The sequence below is a fragment of the Microtus oregoni genome, unplaced genomic scaffold, assembly GCF_018167655.1.
Source record: "Microtus oregoni isolate MIOR12 unplaced genomic scaffold, Mior012 000002F_ref0000024, whole genome shotgun sequence".
In the NCBI taxonomy this organism is placed as follows: domain Eukaryota; kingdom Metazoa; phylum Chordata; class Mammalia; order Rodentia; family Cricetidae; genus Microtus; species Microtus oregoni.
This window is the reverse complement of record NW_024543061.1, coordinates 9,451,070-9,476,993: the sequence shown is the minus strand read 5'-3', so window position 1 is coordinate 9,476,993 and position 25,924 is coordinate 9,451,070. Positions and strand designations below refer to the sequence as shown.

The 25,924-nt window shown below is 36.6% G+C and overlaps 2 gene segments (V, D, J or C); one reads left to right on the top strand and one right to left on the bottom strand.

Moving 5' to 3' along the window:
* The first annotated feature begins 5,309 nt into the window (after positions 1-5,309).
* On the top strand, positions 5,310-5,805 carry LOC121432983. The segment is given in 2 exon segments: positions 5,310-5,365; positions 5,486-5,805. Coding segments are annotated over 2 exon segments (369 nt in total).
* Positions 5,806-24,146: 18,341 nt separating this feature from the next.
* On the bottom strand, positions 24,147-24,680 carry LOC121432974. The segment is given in 2 exon segments: positions 24,147-24,469; positions 24,593-24,680. Coding segments are annotated over 2 exon segments (372 nt in total).
* Positions 24,681-25,924: the final 1,244 nt, after the last annotated feature.

Sequence of the window (25,924 nt, the reverse complement as noted above, 5' to 3'; positions counted from 1 at the left end):
GGGAAGCCATTTTGCAAAAGAAAATTACACAATGTACCCATTGTATATTTGCTGTATGCTTCCAATCTGAGGTGTGAGATATGGCATTCTGTTTTCTCATCCTTTTGTCAATATCTTTGTGAGAAACAATCAGATTCATTTGCCAGATCAGTCATGGAATTAATATTTTTTTTCGCCTGGAACCCTAAACTGCAGAAATCAGAGAATGCTTCTAAACTCCAGTCTATAAGACACACAGTCTGTAAACTGAGGCCTCCTTGAGGTTCAGTGGAAGTTGATCTGGCTCAAATTTCACTCCCACTATTGTTATCCTCCAGTCTACAAATGTTATATCTTTCTATTATGAATTGTGTGATTACTGCTTCCACAGTAATAAGAAATAATGTATGTAAGCCCCATGAAAGCCAAAATTGGTGGATGTTGGTGATTCTGACGACAGACATTACAGGTGAACTTGATTCAAGGAGGTCAGAATAAGGTTATGGTAAAAAAAAAAGTCAGATAGGTTGATCTGTATTCTCTCTTTTCTTCCCTTAAATCTCAGAATTTACAGCCTCTATAACCAGAAAATGGCAAAGGGAAGAGACCTTACTAAAAACTCTGGATAAAGGTCAGCTCATGGAATGGATTGTAGCATTCTGTCATCCAATGTGAGATCCCACGTTTTGCTATTGTTTTAAATAATTTTTTTTGAAAAATTATTACTATATCTCTTGTTAACTAACACAATTGATTAGAAGAAAACTTGTGATGAAACCCATAATCTGGCTGTCTTTAGTCTCAACATTCAACTTCCAAATGCCATAAAGAAATGGATTCTTGAAAATTTGTATAGTAGAAAAAACATATATTAATGCATTTGTTTATATTATGGTAAAGGTAATTTCAGAGTAAATCCAAATAACTTTCTAATGAAAATCACATCATATCTGAAGCATATGTGAAATCTGCCTGCTACTCAAGTCAGATAATAAGTTTAATGACCAGCTCCACACAAATATACATTCTTCATATCTAGGGTAACCCATAACACATGCTAACATATGCACATAATATGAACATACACACTAAAATAATGCAAATTTAATAGAAAGAAATGAAATCTGGTTAATAATGCCATGTTTAGGATCCTCATTCTGAGACAAAAAAATGCCTTTTATGTATTATAAGACAAGGACACTCAATGGAAGCTTGTCACCAATCTTGCAGGATCTGCAGTATGAGGACCATAAGCCTAAGTCTTCCAGAACACCCAAGTGGTGGGTACTCATCTACATCTTATCAGAACAGGTGGTCATGTGCTTCTCCACTGTTTGATGATAGTTCAAGATGAAAAAAAAAACAGTGGGAAGACCAAGATGTTGCAGAAAAAACCCTACTCAACTTCGAGGAAAATCCTAGGAACGTGGTATGTCTTTTTCAGAAGGACTGAGATGGGAAGTCAATAAGAAATTTAGGAAGCACAAATTGGCAGACTGTGCATTTTCCTGAGCCTCCATTAATTTACATTTACTAGTGATGCTGTGTTTATTAAAATTTTCTGTATGATTTCATATATGGATTTTACTACCTAAATATTTAATTAAAATATTTGTGCAATTTGCCATTCTTATAGTTTCTACAAAAGAGATGGCCACTTTAATCTTCCTGTTTAGTTGTAATGAATTTGAGAATCTCAGTTGGTACCACATGGGAAAAGAATATTCATTTATTCAGACTGAATCAGCTCTTCAAGGAGTCAATAGCATCTATATTTAGGTTTCTGGGGTGGCTGATCTCTATCCAAAATTCTGCGTTTGCAAACTTGGGAAATCACTTTTTAAAAAAATAAACATTAGGTCTAAATTATTTTAAAAAGCAGACTGTGTACAGAAAGATAAAAGATCATTCAGGTAATTCCCAATGATTTTCCACTGAAAATGATATCTGATACTGATATCAGAGGTGGAGAAACTGTGTTTTTGTTGAAAGACCTGGTTTTATAGCTCCCCCATGACTAGTGATTGCCATATGAGATTATGTAGCCAGCAATCAAAAACATATTATAAAAATGTATGGCTCAAGAATATTTGTATATTTATAATAGCCAGAACCTGGAAACAATCTAGGTGCACATCAGAATAGAAGAATGGATAAACAAGGTGTGGCACATACACACTTTAGAGTCCTACTTGGTGGTAAAAAACAATGACATCTTGAATTTTTCATGCAAATGTGATGGGGGAGTGTCATATATCAATCTGTTAATTTCATTGGTTAAGCAATAAAGAAACTGCTTGGCCCTCATAGGTTAAAACATAGGTGGGTGGAGTAAACAGAACAGAATGCTGGGAGAAAGAAGCTGAGTCAGTGAGTCACCATGATTCTCTCACTCCAGGCAGACACATATTAAGATCATTCCTGGTAAGCCAGCTCGTGGGCTACATAGATTATAAGAAATGGGCTAGTCCAGGTGCAAGAGTTAGCTGAGAAAAGGCTAGATATAATGGGCTAAGCGGTGTTTAAAAGAATACAGTTTCTGTGTAATTATTTTGGGGTAAAGCTAGCCGTGGGGGAGCCTGGGTGCCGGGGACAGAGCCTGCCACTCATACTACTACACAAATGGATGGAAATAGAAAATACTTTACTGAGTGAGATAACCCAGACCCCAAAAGATGAATATGGTATGTACTCACTCGTAAGTGGATTCTAGCCATAAACAAAGGGCATTGAGCCTATAGTTCGTGATCCTAGAGAAGCTAAATAAGAAGGTGAATCCAAAGAAAAACATATAGTTATCCTCCTGGATATTGAAATTAGACTAGATTGCTGGACAGGGGTTGAGAGCATGGGAGTGGGGGTGGGGTGGGGATAAAGGGAGATGGGGAGAGGGAAGGGAAAAGGGGAGGATGGGGAGAGCTTGAGGGAATGGGATGGTTGGGATGGAGGAGGGATGGATGTAGGAACAGGGAAGTAAATATCTTAATTAAGGGAGCCATTTTAGGGTTGGCAAGAGACTTGACTCTAAAGGGGTTTCCAGGTTTCCAAGGAGATGTCCCCAGCTTGTTTCTTGGGCAGCAGAGGAGAGGGTGCCTGAACTGACCTTATCCTATAGCCACACTGATGAATATCTAGCATATCACCATAGAACATTCATCTGGCATTGGATGGAGATAGAGACCCACATTGGAGCACTGGACTGAGCTCCTAAGATCCAAATGAGGAGCAGAAGGAGGGAAAACATGAGCAGGGAAGTCAGGACAACGAGGGGTGTGTCCACCCACTGAGACAATGGGACTGATCTAATGGGAGATTACCAAGTCCAGTTTGACTGGGACTGATGGGGCATGTGATCTAACTGGAATCTCTGAATGTGGCTGATGGTTGAGGCTGATTGAGAAGCCAAGGACAATGGCACTGGGTTTTGATTCTACTGCATGGACTGGCTTTGTGGGAGCCTAGTCTGTTTGTATGCTCACCTTTCTGGACCGGGGGGGGGGGAGTGGGGAGGACCTTGGACTTCCCAGAAGGTAGGGAACCCTGACTGTTCCTTGGACTGGAGAGGGAGGGAGAGAGGGGGTGGGGGGAGGGAAGGGAAGTGGGAGGAGGGGAGGTGGGAACTTTTAATAAAAAATGTACTTCTCAATAAAAATTAATAAAATACTTCAAAAAATTTATTGTCAATTCTTTAAGGAAGACCACCTTTATCACTTGCTTGCTGCCCTTGCTGTTCCTTGCCTGGAAAGGACACCCTGTTCTGATACTTGGCCACAGTTCTGCTGTTACATTGGTTATGATCTAGTACCAAATATCTGGGATCCCTGACAATGTTCTGTACCCCACATGTCACTGTGCTGTGACTGTAACCCAGGCTCCCCAAAAGTGATCTCTGCTAGTCCAGCTACTGACTATATAACTGTCATACTGTGCCTAGATTCCTTTTTACTTCACTGGATTAGTTAAATGCTTGGGTTGCAGCTCTTATTTTTCAGAGTTGCTAATCTGCTTTCATGCTTTAACTATGTTTTAGTTCATTGGTGCTCTAGGGAGAAATATAGGTAGGAAAGTAAAAGTTTTAGATTGGTTTTTGTCACTTTTTGTTTCTATCCAATGTCACAATGCCCCAAAACAATCTAGTACTTTCTAACTTGATGTGTGCCCCAGCATTCCAAAAGTATTTCTTCTCTTTCAGATAATGATTTGTCTTATTCCGTTCTTTGCCCACCCTGGTGATGGGTCTTAATTTCCACTGTTTCTGTATATAGCAAGTTTCTTCAGGGCAATGCTTTCTCGAGTTATTCCCTGACTTCTCACCTCAAGTCTATGGGTCTGTCTTAGACTTCTGCTCTGTGGAATGTAACATTGCTCTTACTCTTTGTACATGCACATTATCCTAGATTTATATAGTCATGAAGATTGTCCAGGATGTAGTTGCACTGGGCTGAGCTGACATAGACACTCTAATGAACAAATGTAAACCCAGTAGTCGGAAGATCTTATTAGAAACTTTTCTAGGTACTTGTAAGGAAAAGACCTTGGGAGATAGCTCTGTTCCCTACCACACCTACTCCCTTTAACTAGAATGTTCACCTGAACTTCCAGAATGGGAAAGTTCTTTAAAAACAAGAAAAGATGAACTGTTAAAATCATTGAGTAGTTAGATTGTTGGGTATATTTCTAGAGGAGCTGGCATAATCAGTTCACTTATTGGAGCAATTGGCAGAAAAACCTAAAACATATCATTAATCATCTTCACTAACTGTCCTAATAACCCCTATCTTTTAGGATGACCCAGAAAGTTTAATCAAAACATAGATTTAAACAAGCATCATTGCTCTTATAAAAATCATCTTTGTTATTATCTGCAAGTAAATTGTACAAGGAGGAGAGGAGATATTTTATGAAATAATCACAGTGTATTAGATACAGTGATATCCTTTAACATAACAATCCCACCAAGCCAAATACAGGAGGAATATGGCAGCAGCTAGCAGGAGTAAGCACATTATTTAAAATGGAACAATTTAGTATAGAAGTGATGTGAATAAAGGATTTTATACTTGTGTTAATCTCTTTTGGCCTGCTGAAAAATTATCAAAACACTTTTTGTAATAAACTATAACATTAACAAAAACAGTGTTTAGTAAAATCTGAAACATTTTGGTCTAGCTTGGGACACCTGCTCCTCAACCAGCTGAGTTACTAAGATAAAACATCCCTGCATCTGTGCTCAGCTCTGACAAGGCCCTGGTGATTTGCATTTGTTCACTCACATCTTCTTAAAAGCTTGGTCATAACCTGTCTAAGATTCAGTCAATAACACGATACAGCATAGACATGAATCCTCCTTCTCAGCTTTTGGTGTTCCTGCTGCTCTGGATCCCAGGTAAGGAATGACAACTATGATAATTTGTTTATCTTTTTGTAATCAGTGCAGCTGGAACTTCACAGAAGTCATTTCTATCATAACTAACCAAGAATATTATTTGTATGTTTCCACTCACAGGCATAATATGTGACATCCAGATGACCCAGTCTCCATCCTTGTCTGCATCTCTAGGAGACAGAGTCAGCATTACTTGCAGGGCAAGTGAAAGCATTAGTAATGGGTTAGCCTGGTATCAGCAAAAACCAGGCAGCTCTCCTAAACTCCTCATATACGATGCAGCCAGTTTGGAATCTGGGGTTCCTTCAAGGTTCAGTGGCAGTGGATCTGGGACAGATTTTACTCTCACCATTAGCAGCCTGCAGCTTGAAGATGTTGCTACTTATTACTGTCAACAGTATTGGAATACTCCTCCCACAGTGATACAAGCCATGACATAAACCCCTGAAGGATGTAGCAGAGTCACCAGCTGTCTATCTTATTGTTTCCATCTGCTAGTATATTTTTGCAAAGACAATCAGACTGAGAAAGTCACAGTGACATTAAGGTACAGCTGCCTATAGAGTTTCCTTTCCCCAAATGTCTTTCTTCCTCTTTAGTCCCATCTGTACATTTTCAAAAGAAAGTATCATGTGTTAAAAATCAATACGTTGAGAGTTATAAAACTAAATAAAAAACTCTATAGAGATCCCTCAGAACTGTTTTAATATACAGTATTGTCATCAGAATTATAGGTTCTTACTCAGAACCAGAATGACAAATATAATATGTACTCATTCATAAGTGACTTTTATACATGAAACAAATAAAAATTAGCCTATATTTCACAATCCCAGAGAACCTCGACAACAAAGAGAACCCTAAGAGAGACATATATGGATATAATCTACATGGGAAATAGAAAAGGCCATCTCCTTAGTAAATTCGAAGCATAGGGACCATGCCATTTCTCACATTCCATATATTAGGTATTTGTCACAGCTTTGCGGAAATAACTAATGTAAGAAGTTTGCTGTTTCAAAGAAATTGATATAGGGGATTTTCTGATGCTTCATCAGAGTACATCTTCCCCAAGGCAGAAGCTGCTGTGCCTGCTCTCCTAGAGCACTTGTAACTGAGTGATCCAGAATTCAGTGAGGAGAACAAAACAACTACACAGAAAGATATTCCGGATAGCAGGTGGTAAGGATCTAAAAATGTTGAGATTTGTAATTCTGGTTAGAAAGAGACTGTGGTGTCTGTTATAGATAACAATGCTGAGTCTATAATATTTTAGTATGAAAATCAGTAGGTAGTCAGTTAACCCAATTCAAAATTGATGTGAAGATTAATGGAAAAAAATAATGCTGATTCACAAGTTGTTTTTGATTGGTTGTTTAAAGATGTGGAAAAATGTCATTGGTAGGAAACTTCAAAAGTTTGAAAGGTGTGGCCACCATATCCTTACCTTATTCTCAGATGACTCTAGTTGATATAGCAGCATTGTGTTATTTAATTTATAAGAATGTAAATCTTTAAAAAAGATAATGAACAACCAGTTTCAAAAGCACACCTTAACCCAGAAGAAATTGACTTTAAATATAACATTATGAAAATGATGGAGACCCTTAGACAGGAAGTGAAAAACTCCCTTAAAGAAATGGAAGAAAAGACAAACAAAACATTAGAAGAAATTAATAAATCTCTCAAAGATACCAAAGAAACCAAACAAAAAGCAATCAAACAGGTAAAGGAAACAGTTAAAGACTTGAAGACTGGAATGTAGATAATAAAGAAAGCACAAACCGAGGGATGGCTGGATATGGAAAACCTGGGTAAACGAATAGGAACTACAGAGACAAATATAAACAACAGAATACAAGAGATAGAAGAAAGAATCTCAGGTGCTGAAGATACTATAGAGGAATAGGCACACAAAGACTCAAACAAAAAAGAAAATTACAGACCAATCTCACTCATGAACACCAATGCCAAAATTCTCAATAAAATACTGGCAAACGGAATCCAAGAACACGTCAAAAAGTCATCAATTATGATCAAGTAGGCTTCATTGCAGAGATGTAGGGCTGGTTCAACATACAAAAATCTATCAATGTAATCCATCATATAAATCAACTGAAATAAAATAAAACATATGATCATTTCATTAGATGCTGAAAAAGCATTTGAAAAAAAATTAACACCCCTTTATGATAAAGGTCTTGGAGGGATTAGGGATCATACCTAAATATAATAAAAACTATACACAGCAAGCTGACAGAAAACATCAAATTAAATGGAGAGAAACTCAAACCGATTCCACTAAAATCAGGAACAAGACAAGGCTTCTACTCTCTCCATATCTCCTCAATAAAGTACTTGAAGTTCTAGCAACAACAATAAGACAGCATAAGGAGATCAAGGGGATTCAAATTGGAAAGGAAGAAGTCAAACTTCATTCTTTACAGGTGATATGATAGTGTACATAAGTAACCCCAAAAAACCTCTATCAAAGAACTCCTACAGTAAAATAAATACCTTCAGTGATGTAGCAGGTTACAAGATTAACTCAAATTACCAGTAGCCTTCATATACACAAAGAATAAAGAAGCAGAGAGCAAGATCAGAGAAACATCACCTTTCACAATAGCCACAAAGCACATAAAGTACTTTGGTGTAACACTGAACAAGGAATTGAAAGATCTGTTTGACAAGAACTTTAAGGCTTTGAAGAAAGAAATTGAAGAGGATACTAGAAAATGGAAGGATCTTTCATGTTATTGGATTTTTAGGATCAACATAGTAAAAATGGCAATTCTACCAAAGGCAATCTATAGATTCAATGCGATCACCACCAAAATCCCAACAAAATTCTTCAGAGATCTTGAGATAACAATAAACAACTTTATATGGAAAAACAAAAAAACCCAGGATAGCCAAAACAATTCTATACAATAAAGGAACTTCTGGAGGCATTACCATCCCTGACTTCAAACACTTTTACAGAGCTACAGTAATGAAAACAGTTTGGTATTGACATAAAAATAGAGACGTTGACCAATGAAATTGAATCGAAGACTCGGACATTAATCCACAAACTGTGAACACCTGATTTTTTACAAAGAAACTAAAATTAGACAATGGAAGAAAGAAAACATCTTTAACAAATTTTGCTGCCATAACTGGATGTCAACATTTAGAAGAATGAAAATAAATCCATATCTATCACCATGCACAAAACTCAAGTCCAAATGGATTAAAGAACTCAATATAAATCTGACCGCACTGAACATGACAGAAAAGAAATTAGGAAGTAACCTGCAATACATGGGCCCAGGAGACCACATCATACGTATAACCCCAATAGCACAGACAATAAGAGCAACAATGAATAAATGGGACTTCCTGAAACTGAGAAGTTTCTGTAAAGCAAAAGACACTGTCATTAAGACAAAAAGGCATCCTAATGAATGGGAGAATATCTTCACCAACCCCACATCAGACAAAGGTCTGATCTCCAAAATATATAAAGAACTGAAATAACTAGACATTAAAATTCTAAATAACCCAATTAAAAAATAGCGTACTGAACTGAACAGAAAATTCTCAACAGAAGTTCAAATGGCCAAAAGATACTGAAGCTCATGTTTAACTTCCTTAGCGATCAGGGAAATGCAAATCAAAACAACTTTGAGATACCATACTACACCTGTCAGAATGGCTAAAGTCAAAAACACCAATGATAGCCTTTGTTGGAGAGGATGTAGAGTAAGGGGAACACTCATTCATTGTGGGTGGGAATGCAAACTTGTGCAACCACTTTGGAAATCAATGTGATGGTTTCTCAGACAGTTGGGAGTCAACCTACCTCAAGATCCAGCAATACCACTCTTGGGAATATACCCAAGAGATGCCCAATCAAACTACTAAAGCATTTGTTCAACTATGTTCATAGCAGCATTATTTGTAATAGCCAGAACCTGGAAACAACCTAGATGCCCCTCAATGGAAAAAATGGATAAAGAAAGTGTGGCACATATACACATAAGAGTATTACTCAGCGGTAAAAAAAAAAAAAAAAAAACAAAACAAAAAAAAAACAATGACATCTTGAATTTTGCATGAAAATGGATGGAAACAGAAAATCCTATGCTGAGCCATAAACAAAGGACATTGAGCCTATACTTCGCAATCCTAGGGACGCCTGTTCTAGTGGGTGCTCACCAAAGAAAAACATACATAGATCCTCCTGGAAATTGATAGAAGACAAGATTGCCAGGCAAAAGTTGGGATCATGGGGGTGGGGGTGGAGTGGGGGAAACGGGAAAGGGGGAGAGAGAAGGGAGAAGGGGAGGATTTGGGAGAGCTTTGGGGAGTGGAACGGTTGAGATGGAGGATGCACAGATATGGGAACAGGGAAGAAGATATCTATATTACGGGAACCATTTTAGGGTTGGCAAGAGACTTGGCTCTAGTTGGGTTCCCAGGTGGCCATGGGGATGTCCCAAGAGAGGTCCTTGGGCAGTAGAGGAGAGGTCCCTGTACTCTCCTTATCCCATAGTCACACTAATGAATATCTTGAATATCACCATAGAACCTTCATCTGTCGATGGATGGGTATAGAGACAGAGACCCACATCTGAGCACTGGACTGAGCTCCCATGGTCCAGTTGAAGAGCAGTAGGAAGGAGAAGATGAGCAAGGATGTCAGGTTCGTGAGAGGTTCGTCCACCCACTGAGACAGTGTGCCTGTTCTAGTGGGAGCTCACCAAAGCCAGCTGGAATGGCTCTGAATGAGCATGTGTTCAGACCGGACTCTCTGAGTGTGGCTGACAATGAGGGCTGACTGAGAAGCCATTGATAATGGCACTGTGATTTGTCTCTAGTGCATGTACTGGCTTTTTGGGATCCTAGTATGTTTGGATGCACACCTTCCTAGGCCTGGATGGATGGGGAGGGCCTTGCACTTCCCACAGGGCAGGGTACTCTGCCCTCTCTTAGGACTGGGGGGGAGGGAGGGTGAGTGGGGTTGCGGGAGGGTAATGGGAGGAGGAGAGGAAGTGGAAATTTTGAATGGTATTTTTTATAAAGCAATAAAAATTTTAAAAAATCAAAAATAATAGAGTGCAGAGAAGACACATTTTCTTAATTTATATTTACTTAACTGCCTCATATTTGCCCTTGTTTATTCCATATATATACTTTAAAATGTGGCAATATCTTAAGTTTTTTATTGCTGCGATGAAAAAACAAGAGAATAAGCAACTCTGGAAAGAAAGTATTTATACACATTTAACTCTTATGGTTTCTAGATGCTCCAAATCTTTCTTCTGCTCTTTATTCAGTGTTAATTCAAAGAATAATCTTTTGGAGAAGAAGTCTTCAAACAAACATTATATGCCCATACCATTGCTCTCATGGTATTATGCACGAGTACTTCTTGCATCCCGTACATGTGTTGGTAACAGTTAAGACACAACATAGGTGTGGGGATTTCCTCTTAATTCCTGGGTGATGCTGATGCTCTGGCTTCTATGTTAGTCCTGCTTCAACTTTAAGGAAAATCCTGAAGAATAACATTTACTTTGTCTATATTTTCTTTTACTTTCCCAATCTAAGGAGCTAGATGAGACATCCTGATGGTCCAGTCTCCATTCTTTTTCTTGGCATCTCTAGGAGAGAATCACCATGCATGCCAGAAACATCAGGATATTAACATTTATTTAGGTTGGCATCTGAGGAAACCAGGAAAAGTTCCTAAGTTCCTGATTAATGATGTGTCCCATTTGTAACAGTGGCTCCAATAAGCATTCAGTGGCAGTAATTCTGCGACAAAATTTACCCTCAATATCAGCAGTCTGATTCCTAAATATGTTGCAATGTGTTATTGTCCAGAAATCTATGATGCTCCTCCCACAGTGATTCAAGTCATAACATCAGATCCTCCGGATAGAAGAGTCAGAGTGGGTTGCTTTAACTGTTATTCTTGATATCCCCATCTGCTGACAGTTTCTTTCATATATAGCCATGCTTTGAAAATCTCTGGCAGTTTTGGTAGAAGAGAAGATTGAAGCTGACATAAATCTGCAACAGCTCAGCCCCAACTACAAATACATAGCACTGTCTCTCATGTTTCTCTAAGAAGAGAAGTTTGTGCATCTGAAGTTCTAGGTAAGTATCAGATGTGATTCATCCAGGAAAACAAAAGCCAATATATATATAAATCCATGTAATGATTGTTTCAATACATGTGATAGGAGCCTGAGTAACATCTATGAATTGACTTACAAGTTAGTAATTAATATTTTTAACATTTTATTTAAAAGATCGGATTCCCTTGTGCTGTTATGAAATCAAAGCTTTCTACCATGTAGGTATAACCTACCTAACCATGCTGTGCTTAGACTTCCCCAGGAACTCTGGTATTATTCCTGAGTTTTAGCAATAAAAAGCCAACTGTGATTACTGTCATGGAATTGTCAGAATTTTGATTATTGGTGGCATATTTATAATATGATATGTGTGACATTTGAAATATCTTCTGCAAGATTCAGATCAACAAAAGAGAAACATTTAAAAACAGATAGAAAATAAGCAATTGCATTAAGTATGTGGGAGTTTGGGGAAATTTAATGAGTAGATTGGCTATAGAAAAATGAAGATGTTGTTCTCTTTTCTCTTAAGGGAAGAATGTCTTATTCATGTTGTAACAAAAGATGAAGAATCCACAGTTTATTAGGAAGTTCTCTTTCAAAAGTAATTTACATTATCTACAGTTATCATAGCAATCACAATTTAGACAATTCTGTTATTATTTACCTAATATAAGTCCAGAAAAACAATTTTGTTAAGAATATTTTTAGTAAAATTCATCATAAATAAAATTTCAAAAAAAAGTTACAGACCAATGTGAAGCCATTCGCTAAATCTGCCTATCTAAATTAACAGCTATAGTTAGAGCATCCATTAGGAATGGAAGCGGTGGAGCCTTACATAAGATATTACACATTAGCTACTAAATATATTTGTAAGGATAATTCTACCACCAAAAATTAAAAAAAAAATGTAATGGAATTAGTACTAGACAGTTATCTTTAAACATTATTTCATAGTTCAGGCCCATTACCTGGATTCAGACCAAGTTCATAACCTAATTTATTATTTATTTTCTCTTGTTTATATATGACACTATATACATATGCACACTTTTTACATACATACATATTTTCCTAAGAAAGAAAATGTGAGATTTTTCCTTCTGAGATAATATGACCTAAATTAATATTAAATACTGTAAGTAACCATTTTTTTCTGAAATTTTGTGATTTCAATTTTATTTTGAACTAGATAGTATTCATATATATATCTGAATATATATATATATACATACATACATACATGAACCATTCTTGTGCTTGTAGACAACTATGTCAATTCCAACAAAGATACAAGATGTTGAGACTTCATCAGAAAAGAGCTTTTAATTCCCTTAGCAGTCTTGTTTGAAGCCTAGCTGGTAATTAATAATAAAAGACAAGTAATTATTACAATGAAACAGGGCATTTTATTTGATTTTACCTTTTTGTCAGTCATATATGGTACCTTAAAATGTTATTGGTTCTATCAAAACCATAATGTAGAATTCTAAATATGACCTGGTTGTGGAGAAGAGAGCACTCAGAAGATGTGGCAAGATCTCATATAAGTGTTTTGACAAGGGTTAAGACACATGGCTGGCTCTCATTTCCTCAGGTCTCTGGGAAAGCATATTACACAGGATGGGTTGTGGGAAAGATATAATGAAGTTTATGCTTATTCACATACAATACTTAACCCTTGTGACTATTTTCCATTTTTTTTTCCTACCTCTCATGGAACCATAGGATAGTATGTTACAACATTCTGGGAATCTCTTTCTTTCTCTTAATTGTCAGATTCAAAAAAGGTCTCCCATGTCCTGCTCTAATTTTTTTTTTCTAGATGAACTATGACACTTTGTGGTAAGCACTGTGATCTGTAAGTTTCAGAACTTCATCTAAACATCACATAAATATACTGAAACAAATAACACACACAGAGAGAAACACATGGATACACCTAAAACACACACACACGCACACACACAGCAAACTTAAAATAGCATTTTTCCCTACAGCTTTTCCAAACATGTTTAGTGTTATCTTTCATTCCTTTGTTAGTGTTGTAGTTGCTCATTTTCAAACCTAATACCAATCAAATTCATCTTCCTCAAACTATTTTTCTATCTTTCCCTTTTCCAAAAAAAAAAAGAAACAACAACAAAACAACAAAGTGGTAAAACCAGTTGACAGGTAAGTGTAGATGAGGAAAATATTTAATGGCTGCTAATAAAAAGAAAATCAGTTGTTTCTAGAAATGAATCATTTAGAGAGTATCCAATCCCAAGTGGTCACCTCGAAACACATGTGAATATGAGCAATGTAAAATGGACTCAGCAGGAGCTGTAAATAAATGTCTCTTTCACCTTTCTTTCTGTATCTCTCTCTTACTCATTCATTTCTCTTTTCTGTGTGGGTGGGGAGTTGTGAGTATGTAACAATAATAATTGAAGAAGACATCGAGAATTTAAGAGGATATGATAGAAAGACCATGGAGATAATTAAGGCGGGAAGAGGAAGACATAGAAATGGTGTAAAAACAGGACTTCATCCAAATAAACACTTATCCCAAATAAAATCCGAACAGCCCATAAAAATGGTGAAAATACACATATAGATTGAAAATGCAAAACTTAAATGTCCCATTTTTTGCTTCCCTGCACCCCATTGGCTCAATCTACTTCCATAATTTCATTGGTAAAATACTACATTTTTATCTCTTCCCTAGGTTCAAACAAATTTTTTTGTTTGTTAGTTTGTTTCATATTTAAAGCAGCACTAAATAAATTTTTCCCTGATCCTTGTTCATTTACTTCCACTAATCTCATTCATTTTCCAGCTTCCTGTCTATTCTTCTCCTTTCCCAGATTTGGGGGTAATATTTAAGGTATTAAAGCAGCAAACATAGTGAATCAGAAAAGGATTTTATTCAGGATCAATGTGATGTAAAGGACAGATATACAACAATAGAGCATCATTCTCTACATAAAATTTACTCAAGAGATAATTCTGGGAGCTTTTGTTTGTTATCCACAAAGAAGATGGTTTCTGATAGATCTAATTTATATAATTTTACATTTTCAATGCACATATTCTTTACCAATGATACATATTACAATAATATGAATGTTAGACCTTCCACATGTATAAGATAGTAAATAGGATATTTTACATAAAATGTTATTTTAAGAATACTTTTTTTGCTACACAATGTCAGTTTTAGACAGGATGGGTTGAATATTCCCACTCTATTTTATCTTCTTGGGTATTTTTGTCTATGTTGGAGTATTCAAATAAACCATAGGCTGGAATGGAATGATTATTTTCTTTGGAGAGGAATGTGTTAATGAAATTCTCTTATCTGCCCTCCAGTCCCATTGGACCAATTTCTCAGTGTCCACTTTTTCCCAAATAATTACTCAGAGGATTAAAATCAATTACATTTTTTGGTCAGTAGCTCGGGCCTCTTTTTGGCTAGTTCTAACTATAAATTAACTATTTCTATTAGTTTATATTTTACCCTGTGTCTCCTGGCTTGTTACCTCATGTCTTGCTTCTGTGGTAGCTACAAAACAACTCCTTGACTCCACCTACTCTCTTTCTCTATCTCTATTTGGACTTTCTGCCCAACTTTACTCTGCTAAGCCACTGGCCAAAACAGTTTTATTCAAAAACCAATAAAAACAACGCATATTCACAGTATACAGAAGAGCATCGCACATCATCTCCCCATTTCTGTTTAATTAGAAAGGAAAGTTTTAACTTTAACATAATAAAATTACAAATAAGAAAACGTTTATCAAGCGACAATTATAGTTACAAAATTTAGTCTATGTATATTAGGCAATATCAAAGAAAACACTTTATCACCTATCTTATTTTTGTAAGTCTAAGGTTTTGCATCTAATTTATCTTTTATTGTAACTAAAGAAAACTATAACTTTATCTATCCTTCTATTCTTCAAATCCATTGAAGACCCCAGAAGGATATAATATTACCCAAATAAGCAGGAAATGTATTGTAAGCAACTTCCAACGCTCTAGAATTGACAAGAGACATATCACTGCCTGAACAGTCACCCAACATTCTTTGGTAACTTTGGGAAATCCATCTCCAGTCTATAGGGACATAGTGCCTGGCATACATTTTAATGAATCAGGAAATTTGAAGATCTTTTCTACCTTGTTTGGCAAATTTTGTCAGTTGCTTTCTTCTGTGTAGTGCAGAATGTCTGGCAGTTTCCTCTATGAAGCAGGAATGCTGAAGGACAGTCCGGTCTTATCTTGGAAAGTTTGGCAGACACTCTCCTGTGGGTCCTGTAAGACAGTTTGATACAGCTACTCATCAAGCCATCCAGGCAACAACAGTTTCTTGCCTAACTGGCTAGCTTTGTCACACAAAAGACAAATTCCATGATGAGTTTCTTCAATGCCCATCATCCTCCCTGAAGTAATTGATGCTGTCAGAAACAGACATGTCTCATTGTTGAGAAAAGTTTAAGTTCTTAAGACATTTTTGAATGTCATATTTTGTAGGTCTTTGAAGTGTTGAAGATTATCTATCTTTCTGAAATACATCTCTGCATTTGTAGAAAACTCAATAGGACTCATAATGATTGTCTGCTCTACTCATAGATTGCTGCATTATTCAGCTATCTTCAGAGAGGCTTGCTTTTGCAGTAGGTGAAAACAAATAGTGAGTACAACAGCTAGACATTATTCAGAGATGATTAGAGACCTGGGAACATACAGCTATACATGGGATGTCTCCATCAAATTTCTCCCCCTAAGATCAGGCAACACTATAGAAGAGAAGGCAGAAGGTGTGGGGAAAGACAAAATGGAAGGAGAACACCAGGAGAACAAATCCTCTAAAAGGGAACAAAGTTGATACGACTTCACAGAGACTGAAGCAGCAAGCAAAGGGCCTACCTGTGTCTGCATAGGGTCCTCTATATATGTGCTATATTTTTCAGTTTAATTCTTTTATGTGACTCTTCAATGTGTAAACAAGTGGAGCTCTGATTCTTGTGGTCCTCTTGGAACTCTTGTCTTTCTGTTGGATTGTCCTGTCCAATTCCAATATGTCTGTTTTATTATATTTTATTTTATTGCCATCTTCTAGAAATGTGTTCTTTTCCAATGAGATATTGAAATGAAGTAGATCTGGAAGAAACAGGAGATGGAGAGAAACTGAGAGGAATAAAGGGAAGGAAAATTCTATTCATATAAAAAATATAAACACAGAAAGTAAAGCAAACTGACCAAGCCATACTGAATAAGTCAACCCTCCATGGTCACTACATTAGCTCCTGCCTTCAGGTTCCAGTTCTGCTTGAGTTCCCCATTTGACTTCCTTCAGTTTTGGACTATGGTGAGGAAGTGTGAGCCAGATAAAGACTCCCCTGCTGAAACAAAGAAAGAAAGAGTAAAAGTGATAAAGAAAGAGATAGAGAAAAGAAAACTAAGACAATCCCTTCTAGCAAAGAGAGAAGTGAACAAACAGTTAATGGAGGAAACTTCTTCCTCTCCATGCATATGATACAATTGTTGACACCCTATCTGATGACCATGAGGTTAGTAAGACTTAATTACATTGTGATAATAATCTCTCCTCAAGGATCAGTTTGTCAGGATACTAGTCACCTAGGATTTTTTAAATATTTAATACTTATTTATTTTTATTTCATGTGTACTGGTGTTTGGCTGCATATTTGTTGGTATACCATATGAGTGCAATATCTAAATGGTTAGAAGAAGGAAATGTCTAAGATAAACTGGAATGGTGTGATAAAGATTTGCCAGCACTCATACATATGCTGGGAATCAAATCTAGGTCCTGCAAATTATAAAACTGTCTATCTGCATCCTTATGATTTTAATATAATTAGATAGAAATTATCTTTCAAAGATAATACCAATTATAGGTTTGCTACCTCTTAGAGATTCCTGTGGTTTTGTGTAAGGAGGTCAGTGGAGTGAGGAAAAGTAATTGTTTCTTTATAATCTAGCAGATTTTCCAGGGCACTCAGTACTTCCTAAACTTATATACTGTTTTAAAGACCGATCTCAAACACGATGAATTCTCTGGTTAGAACCTTTGGCATCCTGTGGCATCCTTGTGACTCCACTTAACAAAAAACATACACCATTATCAAAAAGAGTGTTATTCTTTTCAGCCATCAAAAGAGAAAAATTAGATCCCCCAATCCTCAGTTGCATAGCCAAGACATGGTATTCTCCTTCTTCATGAAATTTAAGAAGGCATTTAATATGACTAAGAAATTGGATTTACGATAAAACTTATTTTTTACAAACATAATTATATCCAATTTTCATTGGGAGAAATTGTATAAATTGTTAATATTAGAATCTAAATTCTTAATGTCCAAAGTCTTGGTCAATTTATGAAGAGATATTCAATCAAAGGTTGGGTGATTCTCCTGTGCTTCCCTGGAAGCCAGAACTTACCTGTTAGGTATGTGTGGTATCTCCATTGGTGCTTTTCTAGTCTTGTTCTCTATTCATGTATACCCATATGTGTCGATGAACATGTTTTCCTCCTTTTCCTACTTTATATCTCTTTGGAGGGTTGTTCATTTAACATGTCTATGGGAAAGCAAAGAAAGGAAAGAGACATTGACAATGGGGCTTTTTGAAGACATGACAATGAATTTCTCAATGGGGAATTGACTGTTGTAACTCTGTTGCCCCAGAACTTGGAGTTTCCCCAATTAGTGCACAGTACTAGTAAATACTGCACAGATTTCCACAAAATATCTGTAGGTTTCTTTATTCTATTCTATTGCTATTGGAGACACCATGACCATGACAGCTTGTATAAAGAAAATCACCTAGATGAGCTTTCTTAAAGTTAAGTTCATTATCTTCATGTTGGAGAGCATGGTTGCACAAAGGCAGACATGATAGCTGAGAGTTCTACTGCTGGATCAGCAAGATGCAGAAGGATAGAGATGCCAGGTCTGGCCTGGGTTTTTGAATCCTCAAAAATTATCTGCAATAACACACTTCTTCCAACAAGGCCACACCTAATACTTTCAAATGGTGCCATTTCATAAGCATGCAAATAGATGCACCTATGGGGGGAATCACCACAGTAGGTATAACACTAACCAGAAATAAACCCCAAACACTATTTTCCTTGTATTGGTGTAATAACACAAATAGGAAAAAGAATTCTTTTTTTCAGACGTAGGAAAGTTTTTTTTGAGGTGGTGTGCCCCTGTGCAGTACATATTGCTCTTAAGTCAATTTTGGCAGAATTCCTGCTGGCCTGGTTACAGAGAGTTAACAACTAGCCCTAAACTCCACTGGGCCACACCTGGCCCTGCTCTGGAGTTAGCATCTAGCCATGATCTATTCCTTGTTTTGCAGATATCTTGTGCTGCCTTAAAATAATCTTGTCTGATGGTTTCCCAAGGATATGAATGGCCTATGCAAACCCTCTTTTGGGGAAACTCCGAAAACTGTGTGATATGATCAATCAAGAATTTACACTTGGCATTGTATTTTTGGAAGCTGCATTCAGGCTCTTTTGAGCATATGGAAATCAACTGTCCTAATTGTAAATATGGAGAAAAATAAAAATGCTCTGGGCAAAGGAAAGCATTTCTGTCCATCAAGTATAAATGCCCCTTTAGCTGTGGAAAACTAAGTTCATTCTTTCAATAGACTCTCATGAATGCACATACATGGCATCTGTGATATTTTGGTGCCCAAGGTGTGGCTTGAATGAGGAGAACAGGCCCAATGAAGGAGAACAGAGAAATTGAACACTTTGAAAATTGGAAGAAAATACCCTCGGAGTAAGGCGACTCCAGGATTAGCAGCATCATGGGAAACTTCCCATCGTAGGAACAGTGGTACATGCAGTTATTAAATTTCTTGTTAAAAGGAAATAGAGTGAATTGGAAGGTTAAATGGCTTACAGAGCTTTTGGTATTAATTAAATAGCATTGTCACTGGTTTCATACAACTCCTCATATTCAAGTGAACCTGAAAGTATGGAAGCAAGTTATGAGAGCTTTGAGGAGAGCTCATCAAAATGGAGAGTCAATACTGTTAAGCGGAGGATAATATTCTTTCACAGGTTGATGGAAATGGTGTTTCAGAGTACAGTGTTGTCAATCATAACTCCAGGTGACCCAAGGCCAGTCCCACAAGGGATGGCAGTGGGTTACGAAGGCCTTGTATTTCCCCTGCTGGGTGGCCTGTGGGGAGATTCTGGGCATTGAGTTTATTTAGTAGTTAAGGGGATTATGGAGTGGAGGGAAGACAGAGAGAAAGGGAGAGAGAGAGAGAGAGAGAGAGAGAGAGAGAGAGAGAGAAATAGCAGCAAAGGGGGAAGCAGGGAGGGAGAGGAAATAATTACCTTTTCAGAAGAGGAACTAACAGAGATGGATAGAGAAGAAGCAAGAGATCAGGAGATCACTTGCCTAGGTGGGAAGTGCAGGATTAGTAGTGGGTGGGACATGGTACCCTTGTGACAGGCTAGACCAGCAGATTTCAACGGACAGTAAAAGTGAGGAAACACAGGACACCAAAGATGGCTATCTTCCTTCTTCATCAGATCAAACAGATTTAGAAATAAAAAAAGCTAAAATCACCATGTTAAGAGACAGAAGTCTGATCTCCAAAATATACAAAGAACTCAAGATATTAGACATCAAAAGAGCAAATGATCAAATAAAAAAAAGGAGTACAATCCTAAACAGAGAACTCTCAACAGAAGAATCTAAAATGGCTAAAGAACACTTAAGGAAATGTTCAACATCCTTAGTCATCAGAGAAAGACAAATCAAAACAACCATAAGATTCCATGTTACACCTGTAAGAATGGCCAAGATCAAAAACACTGATGACAATTTATGCTAGAGGGGTTGTGTGGCAAAGGGATCAATTTTGCATTACTGGTGGGAATGGAAGCTTGTACAGTTGCTTTGAATGTCAGTATGCCAATTTCTCAAAAAAATTAGGAAACAACCTTCTTTAACCCAGTAATAGCACTTTTGGGTATACATCCAATTGAGCCACAAAGAAATTTGCTCAACTATGTTAATAGCAGCACTGCTTGTCATAACAAGAAACTGGAAAAAAACACCTAAATGCTGTTTGGCTTAAGAATGGATAAGGAAAATGTGGTATATTTACACGATGGAGTACTACACAGCAGAAATAAATAATAACATCTTGAATTTTGCAGGAAAATGGATGGAGCTAGAAAATATCATTTTGAGTGAGGTAACCTAGATACAGAAAGACAATTGTCACATGTACTCACTCATAGGTAGGTTTTAAACATAAAACAAAGAAAAACAGCCCACAAATCGCAATCTCAGAGAATCTAGACAACAATGAGGAACCTTAAGAGAGACATACATAGATCTAATCTACATGGGTAGTAGAAAAAAATAAGATCTCCTGACTAAATTGGGAGCATGGGAGAGGGTTGAAGAGGAGGGGAGAGGCAGGGAGGGGAGCAGAGACAAACGTAAAGCTCAATAAAAATCAATAAAAAAACAGTTTTTTTTTAAAGAGTAGGGGCTTAAAGAAATAAAAGCTCTATTACTTGGCAACAAGCTAAGAAAATTATGTAAAAGCTGTGCTGCTTGTTCTTTTTATAGCCAAGCTCCTTTACCTGCTAATCCTACAGGTATATGAAGAAATTTGATAATGGATGGTGTAGACGGTCCTTCTGTCTATGTCTTGCTTTCATTGGTTTAATAAAGAAACTGCCTTAGCCTTTTGATAAGGCAGAACTTAGATAGGTGGAGTAGACCAAACTGAATGCTGGGAAGAAGGGCAGTGTCGCACATGCCATGAAGCTCCTGCCTGAGAATGATGCTGGCTAGAATCTTTCCTGGTAAGTCACGACCTCGTGGTGATACACAGATTATTAGAAATGGGTTAAATCAAGATGTGAGTGCTGGCCCATAAGAGGCTAGAATTAATGGGCCAGGCAGTGTTTAAATAAATACAGTTTCTGTGTGGTTATTTCAGGGGTTAAGCTAGCCAGGTGGTGGGATTCAGCCCACCCCTCCATACTACAAATTTATGTATTTCTTTTAGTAGACTTTGAAAATTTTAATTACATTCATCATATCATTGATATATATTCTCTTTTTCTTTGGACATTTGCCTTAAATTCTGAAAGTACAGATTCTTTAATTAAGCATTTATTAGAAATAATTGCTGTAAATGGCATACCAGCATAAATTAAGACTGATAATGCCCCTGCTTATATTTTTCAGAAAAAATGAAGTATTTTTCTGTGTTACAACATCAGCTACCTTTCAGGGATACCATGTAATCTTACAGGACAAACAACTGTTGAGAGATCTAACATCAAGAAATAAGATTGTAGATGCATAAAAAGATGCTTGCTAAACAGAAGGGGTAAATGAGAACTACCAAAGATATACTGCATAATGCCTTACTAACCTTAAATTTTCTAAATGTTAGTAAAACAGGGACAGCAAGAGCAGACAGGCTTTGGATCATAAAAAGAAGAAAAAACCTGTTGATTTATATCAATCTGTATATTACAAAGATGTCATGACACCTGCATGAAGAAGGGGAGAGGTATCATGATGGGGCTGGGATTATGCTTAGGTTTATATAGGAGATACTATATTGTGAATCCCATCAGAACTGATAAAAGCCCAGCATGAACAAGAGACATGTCCCAGATGCTGCAGATGTAGAGATGTCTTTTCCAATTTCAAGACACAGGAGGCCTTTGCAGCAAACAACTATTCCTCATAACTGGGGGCAGCTTAAGAATTAGAGTGACAGGAGAGGTCCTAATTCACATGACTCACAAACCTCTAAATTCTATGATTTATTTCTTGTTATGCTTTTTATGATAAAAGTGCAGGTAAAAGAAATGGATCATAATTATTGAGCTTTTATCCCCAACCCAACAATTAGCATAGCAGCAAGTTGGGGTGATATGGATATTTCTGTAGTGGTTAATGAATCTTCATATCTACCTGGTTTTTATGAGAACAGAGGTCATGTTCAGCCAATGGATGAAGTTAGAGTGATTGACAATTACTCTGTGTGAGTACAAGGATTTCAAATTCACACAGAAAATAGAAATCAATGCCTAACTATAACCTCTCAAAACTATCCAAAGTCAAAACTAAAAAAAAAAAATAACTGTAACAAGTTTTATATGTTTCAAGCATCTGGTTTTGAAGGGCAGAAGGTTAAAACTACAAGTTCGGTAAATCTACCTTTCTGCGAGATGTGAGTTACCAACAAGAACTCAGACTGGATGCACTGGCAACAATGCAGTAGTGAGAGACCTTGAGTGCTAATTAATATTTCCCAAGAAATTATGTCCAGTAAAAGATTGCAGGTAGGCCAGAAGAAGGCATCAGATGACCTGAGTCTGGAGTTGTGGTCCACCATGGGAAAGCTTGGAATGAACCTCGTTCTCTTGAATGACCATCGGGTACCCTTAATCACAGACACCACTCCAGCTATACAACTTCCTTTATATTAAAAAGTATAATACTTCTGTGATAATATAAATATAATAATAGTTTTTAGAAATTTTAGGAATCACAAAGATAAAGCAATTGTTTCTGTACAATTAATAATTAGACATATTTATTAAAAGTCAGTATTATAAAATTGTATTATTACATTATGATGTGAGTTATTAGTGGTACAAAGAGACAATCCAAAAAGATAAAGTTTATTAGCTTTATTTTTAAATGAATAGCTCAAATTTTTGTTGGAAAACTCAAATTTATCTTAATATGCCCAAAACAAGTGTTTGTTATTACTATCCTAACTTGACATAATTTCTTCATTTACTGTTTTATTCCTTGATTTTATTTATTGACTTACTCTGCTTTGTTTCTGTTTTGAACATTCTTCAGTTTCCTTCTGTGGACAAAAAACAAACAAGGAATCTCTTAGAACTGAAACCAAAAACACTACGCACCAATCACATATCAATGCTTCATTATCACAACATCTGAAAACATATTTCTCAAAAAATTATTTTCTTTCTACAAATTTCTATACAAATTATTAATTAAGCATCCAAGGGATTAAATGTTTAAAGATTGTTACATAATTATTGAGATATTCAGGCAGGAGTGTATGGATAGAGGTGATGGTTGAGTTCATGAGAAAACATTAATATCCATATTATTGATTTTCTGCACCATACTGAAAATGACATGATCAAATTATCAAGTAGAAGGTGGATTCTGGGTGGTAAGGAGATTCTGAGAAAATGTTCCTATTAATAGTTGATCTTACTTTAGGGATTCAGGATTTTGGAAGCTGTAGTTAGATAATAAGTTTACTAGAATAGCTACATGTGTTTGTATGTGTATGTGTGTTGTCAACCATGTTTGATGAATCTCATATCTTTCAAAAATCTACTCTCTGAAAAAGGTATTTTTTTATATAAGTCATTAGATGCATTGTCTTATTTTTAATGTTTGCCCTTGGGGAACAGGACAGAGATTTAAGACACAGAACATTTTCTCTGATCTTTATATAAAAACATCACATTGGCTTTTAACTCCTGGCAAAGAGAAACACTCTCAACATCTGGAAACACCAGAAAGAGCAATTAGGGAAGCCTGGCCTGGAGTATCACTTCTGCTTTGCTGGATGGTTTATGTAATGACTTGATTCACTGTGGGAGGTGAACTCTTACTCTGTAGACAGTAATAAGTGGCAGCATCTTCAGACTGCACACTGCTGATCTTGAGAGAATAGTCTCTAGCATCTCCACTGCCCACGAACCTTGATTGTACACCATCTGCCAACCTACTTGCATCATAGATCAGGAACTTAAGAGATTTCCCTGGTTTCTGCTGATACCATGCTAAAGCACCATATATATAGTCATTTGCTTGGCATGTGATAGTAACACTTTCTCCCAGAGATGCAGACAAGGAGGCTGGAGACTGGGTCAATTGGATGTCACATCTGGCACCTGAGATTGGAAAATTTAATGCAAATTTCCACACAGTTAATTTTAATAGATGAAGAAATTCGCAGAGACCAATCAACATTGCCCATAGTCAGATGAATAAATTTCCAGTGTTGCCATCCTTACCTATAAGGCAGATCATTAGGAATCCCAGCAGCTGAGTTGGGGCCCTCATGTCTGTAATGCCACCTGTGTGAGGTTGAGACTAGCACAGGATATGACCTGATTATGAAGAAGTCCTTGAAGCTATAGACTATGTTCTAAGCACATGCAAATCAGCAAAGGCTAGGCAAAGCCAAATGACTGGCCAAGTGACCCATTATAGACCTGTGTCCTCTTATGTCTCAAAAGAGAAAGGCAGCACAGGTTTATTTGTATGGAATATGCTCCTCTTTACACAAGAACTGCACCAGTCTACGAGTTGCATCTGATTCTGATTTGTCATAGTCAATGTTGAATTTCCTTGCTATTTGTTCCTCTGTGGCAAGGAATGTACAATTTTATAGTATGTAAATCATAAATTGTCCTTTCACAGGTAACAGTAGATGTTATTGATGCCAAGGAGCTTATTGATTTTTTCTTTCCTGCTTTTTGTAAAACTGGATTTATTCTCACCATTTCTCCCTTCCCCCAAAAACCTCCCATAGATCCCTTCCACTCTCTTTTAAATTATTAATTATTAATTCATTCATATGTATATTTGGATATACATATATATTCCTGATACAATCTGTTGAGAACACATAATTTTGCATATATATTTTTTTTAGGGCTGAACATTTCACAATGGAAAAGTGTATTCTCTTCCTTAGTCCTTAATATAACAGTGACAAGAGGCTTTGAAAATATGAAGTTCACACTCAATTTGTTCACAAGCAGTTTTATTCACAACACCAAATATAATGGTGATATGTTTTAGTGTCTCAATACAACGAACTTTTGGACAGTCCTTTCAAAGAAGAAAAAGAACATACAGAGAGAAATGCATAATTTGCATACATTTATACCATTCTCAGTCATCAAGATTGAAAAATTGGACAGAAGAAATGTTTCTTTTTTATTGTTTTTATTGAACTGAATATTTTTCTATACTCCCATTCCTTCCTCCTATCTACCCTTCTACCTTCTTTCATGATCTCCACACTCCCAAATTTACTTAGAAAATCTTGTTTTTTTTTCTGTTACCTATGTAGATTAGATCCATATATGTTTCTGCTAGGGTCCTTTACAATAGCCAGTGAAATGTTAAACCTTGCCAGACTTTTAAAAAAATATTTATTTATTTATTATGTATACAATGTTCTGTCTGTGTATATGCCTGCAGGCCAGAAGAGGGCACCAGACCCCATTGCAGATGGTTGTGAGCCACCATGTGGTTGTTGGGAATTGAACTCAGGACCTTTGGAAGAGCAGGCAATCTCTCCAGCCCCTTGCCAGAATTTTAATATTTTATAATTA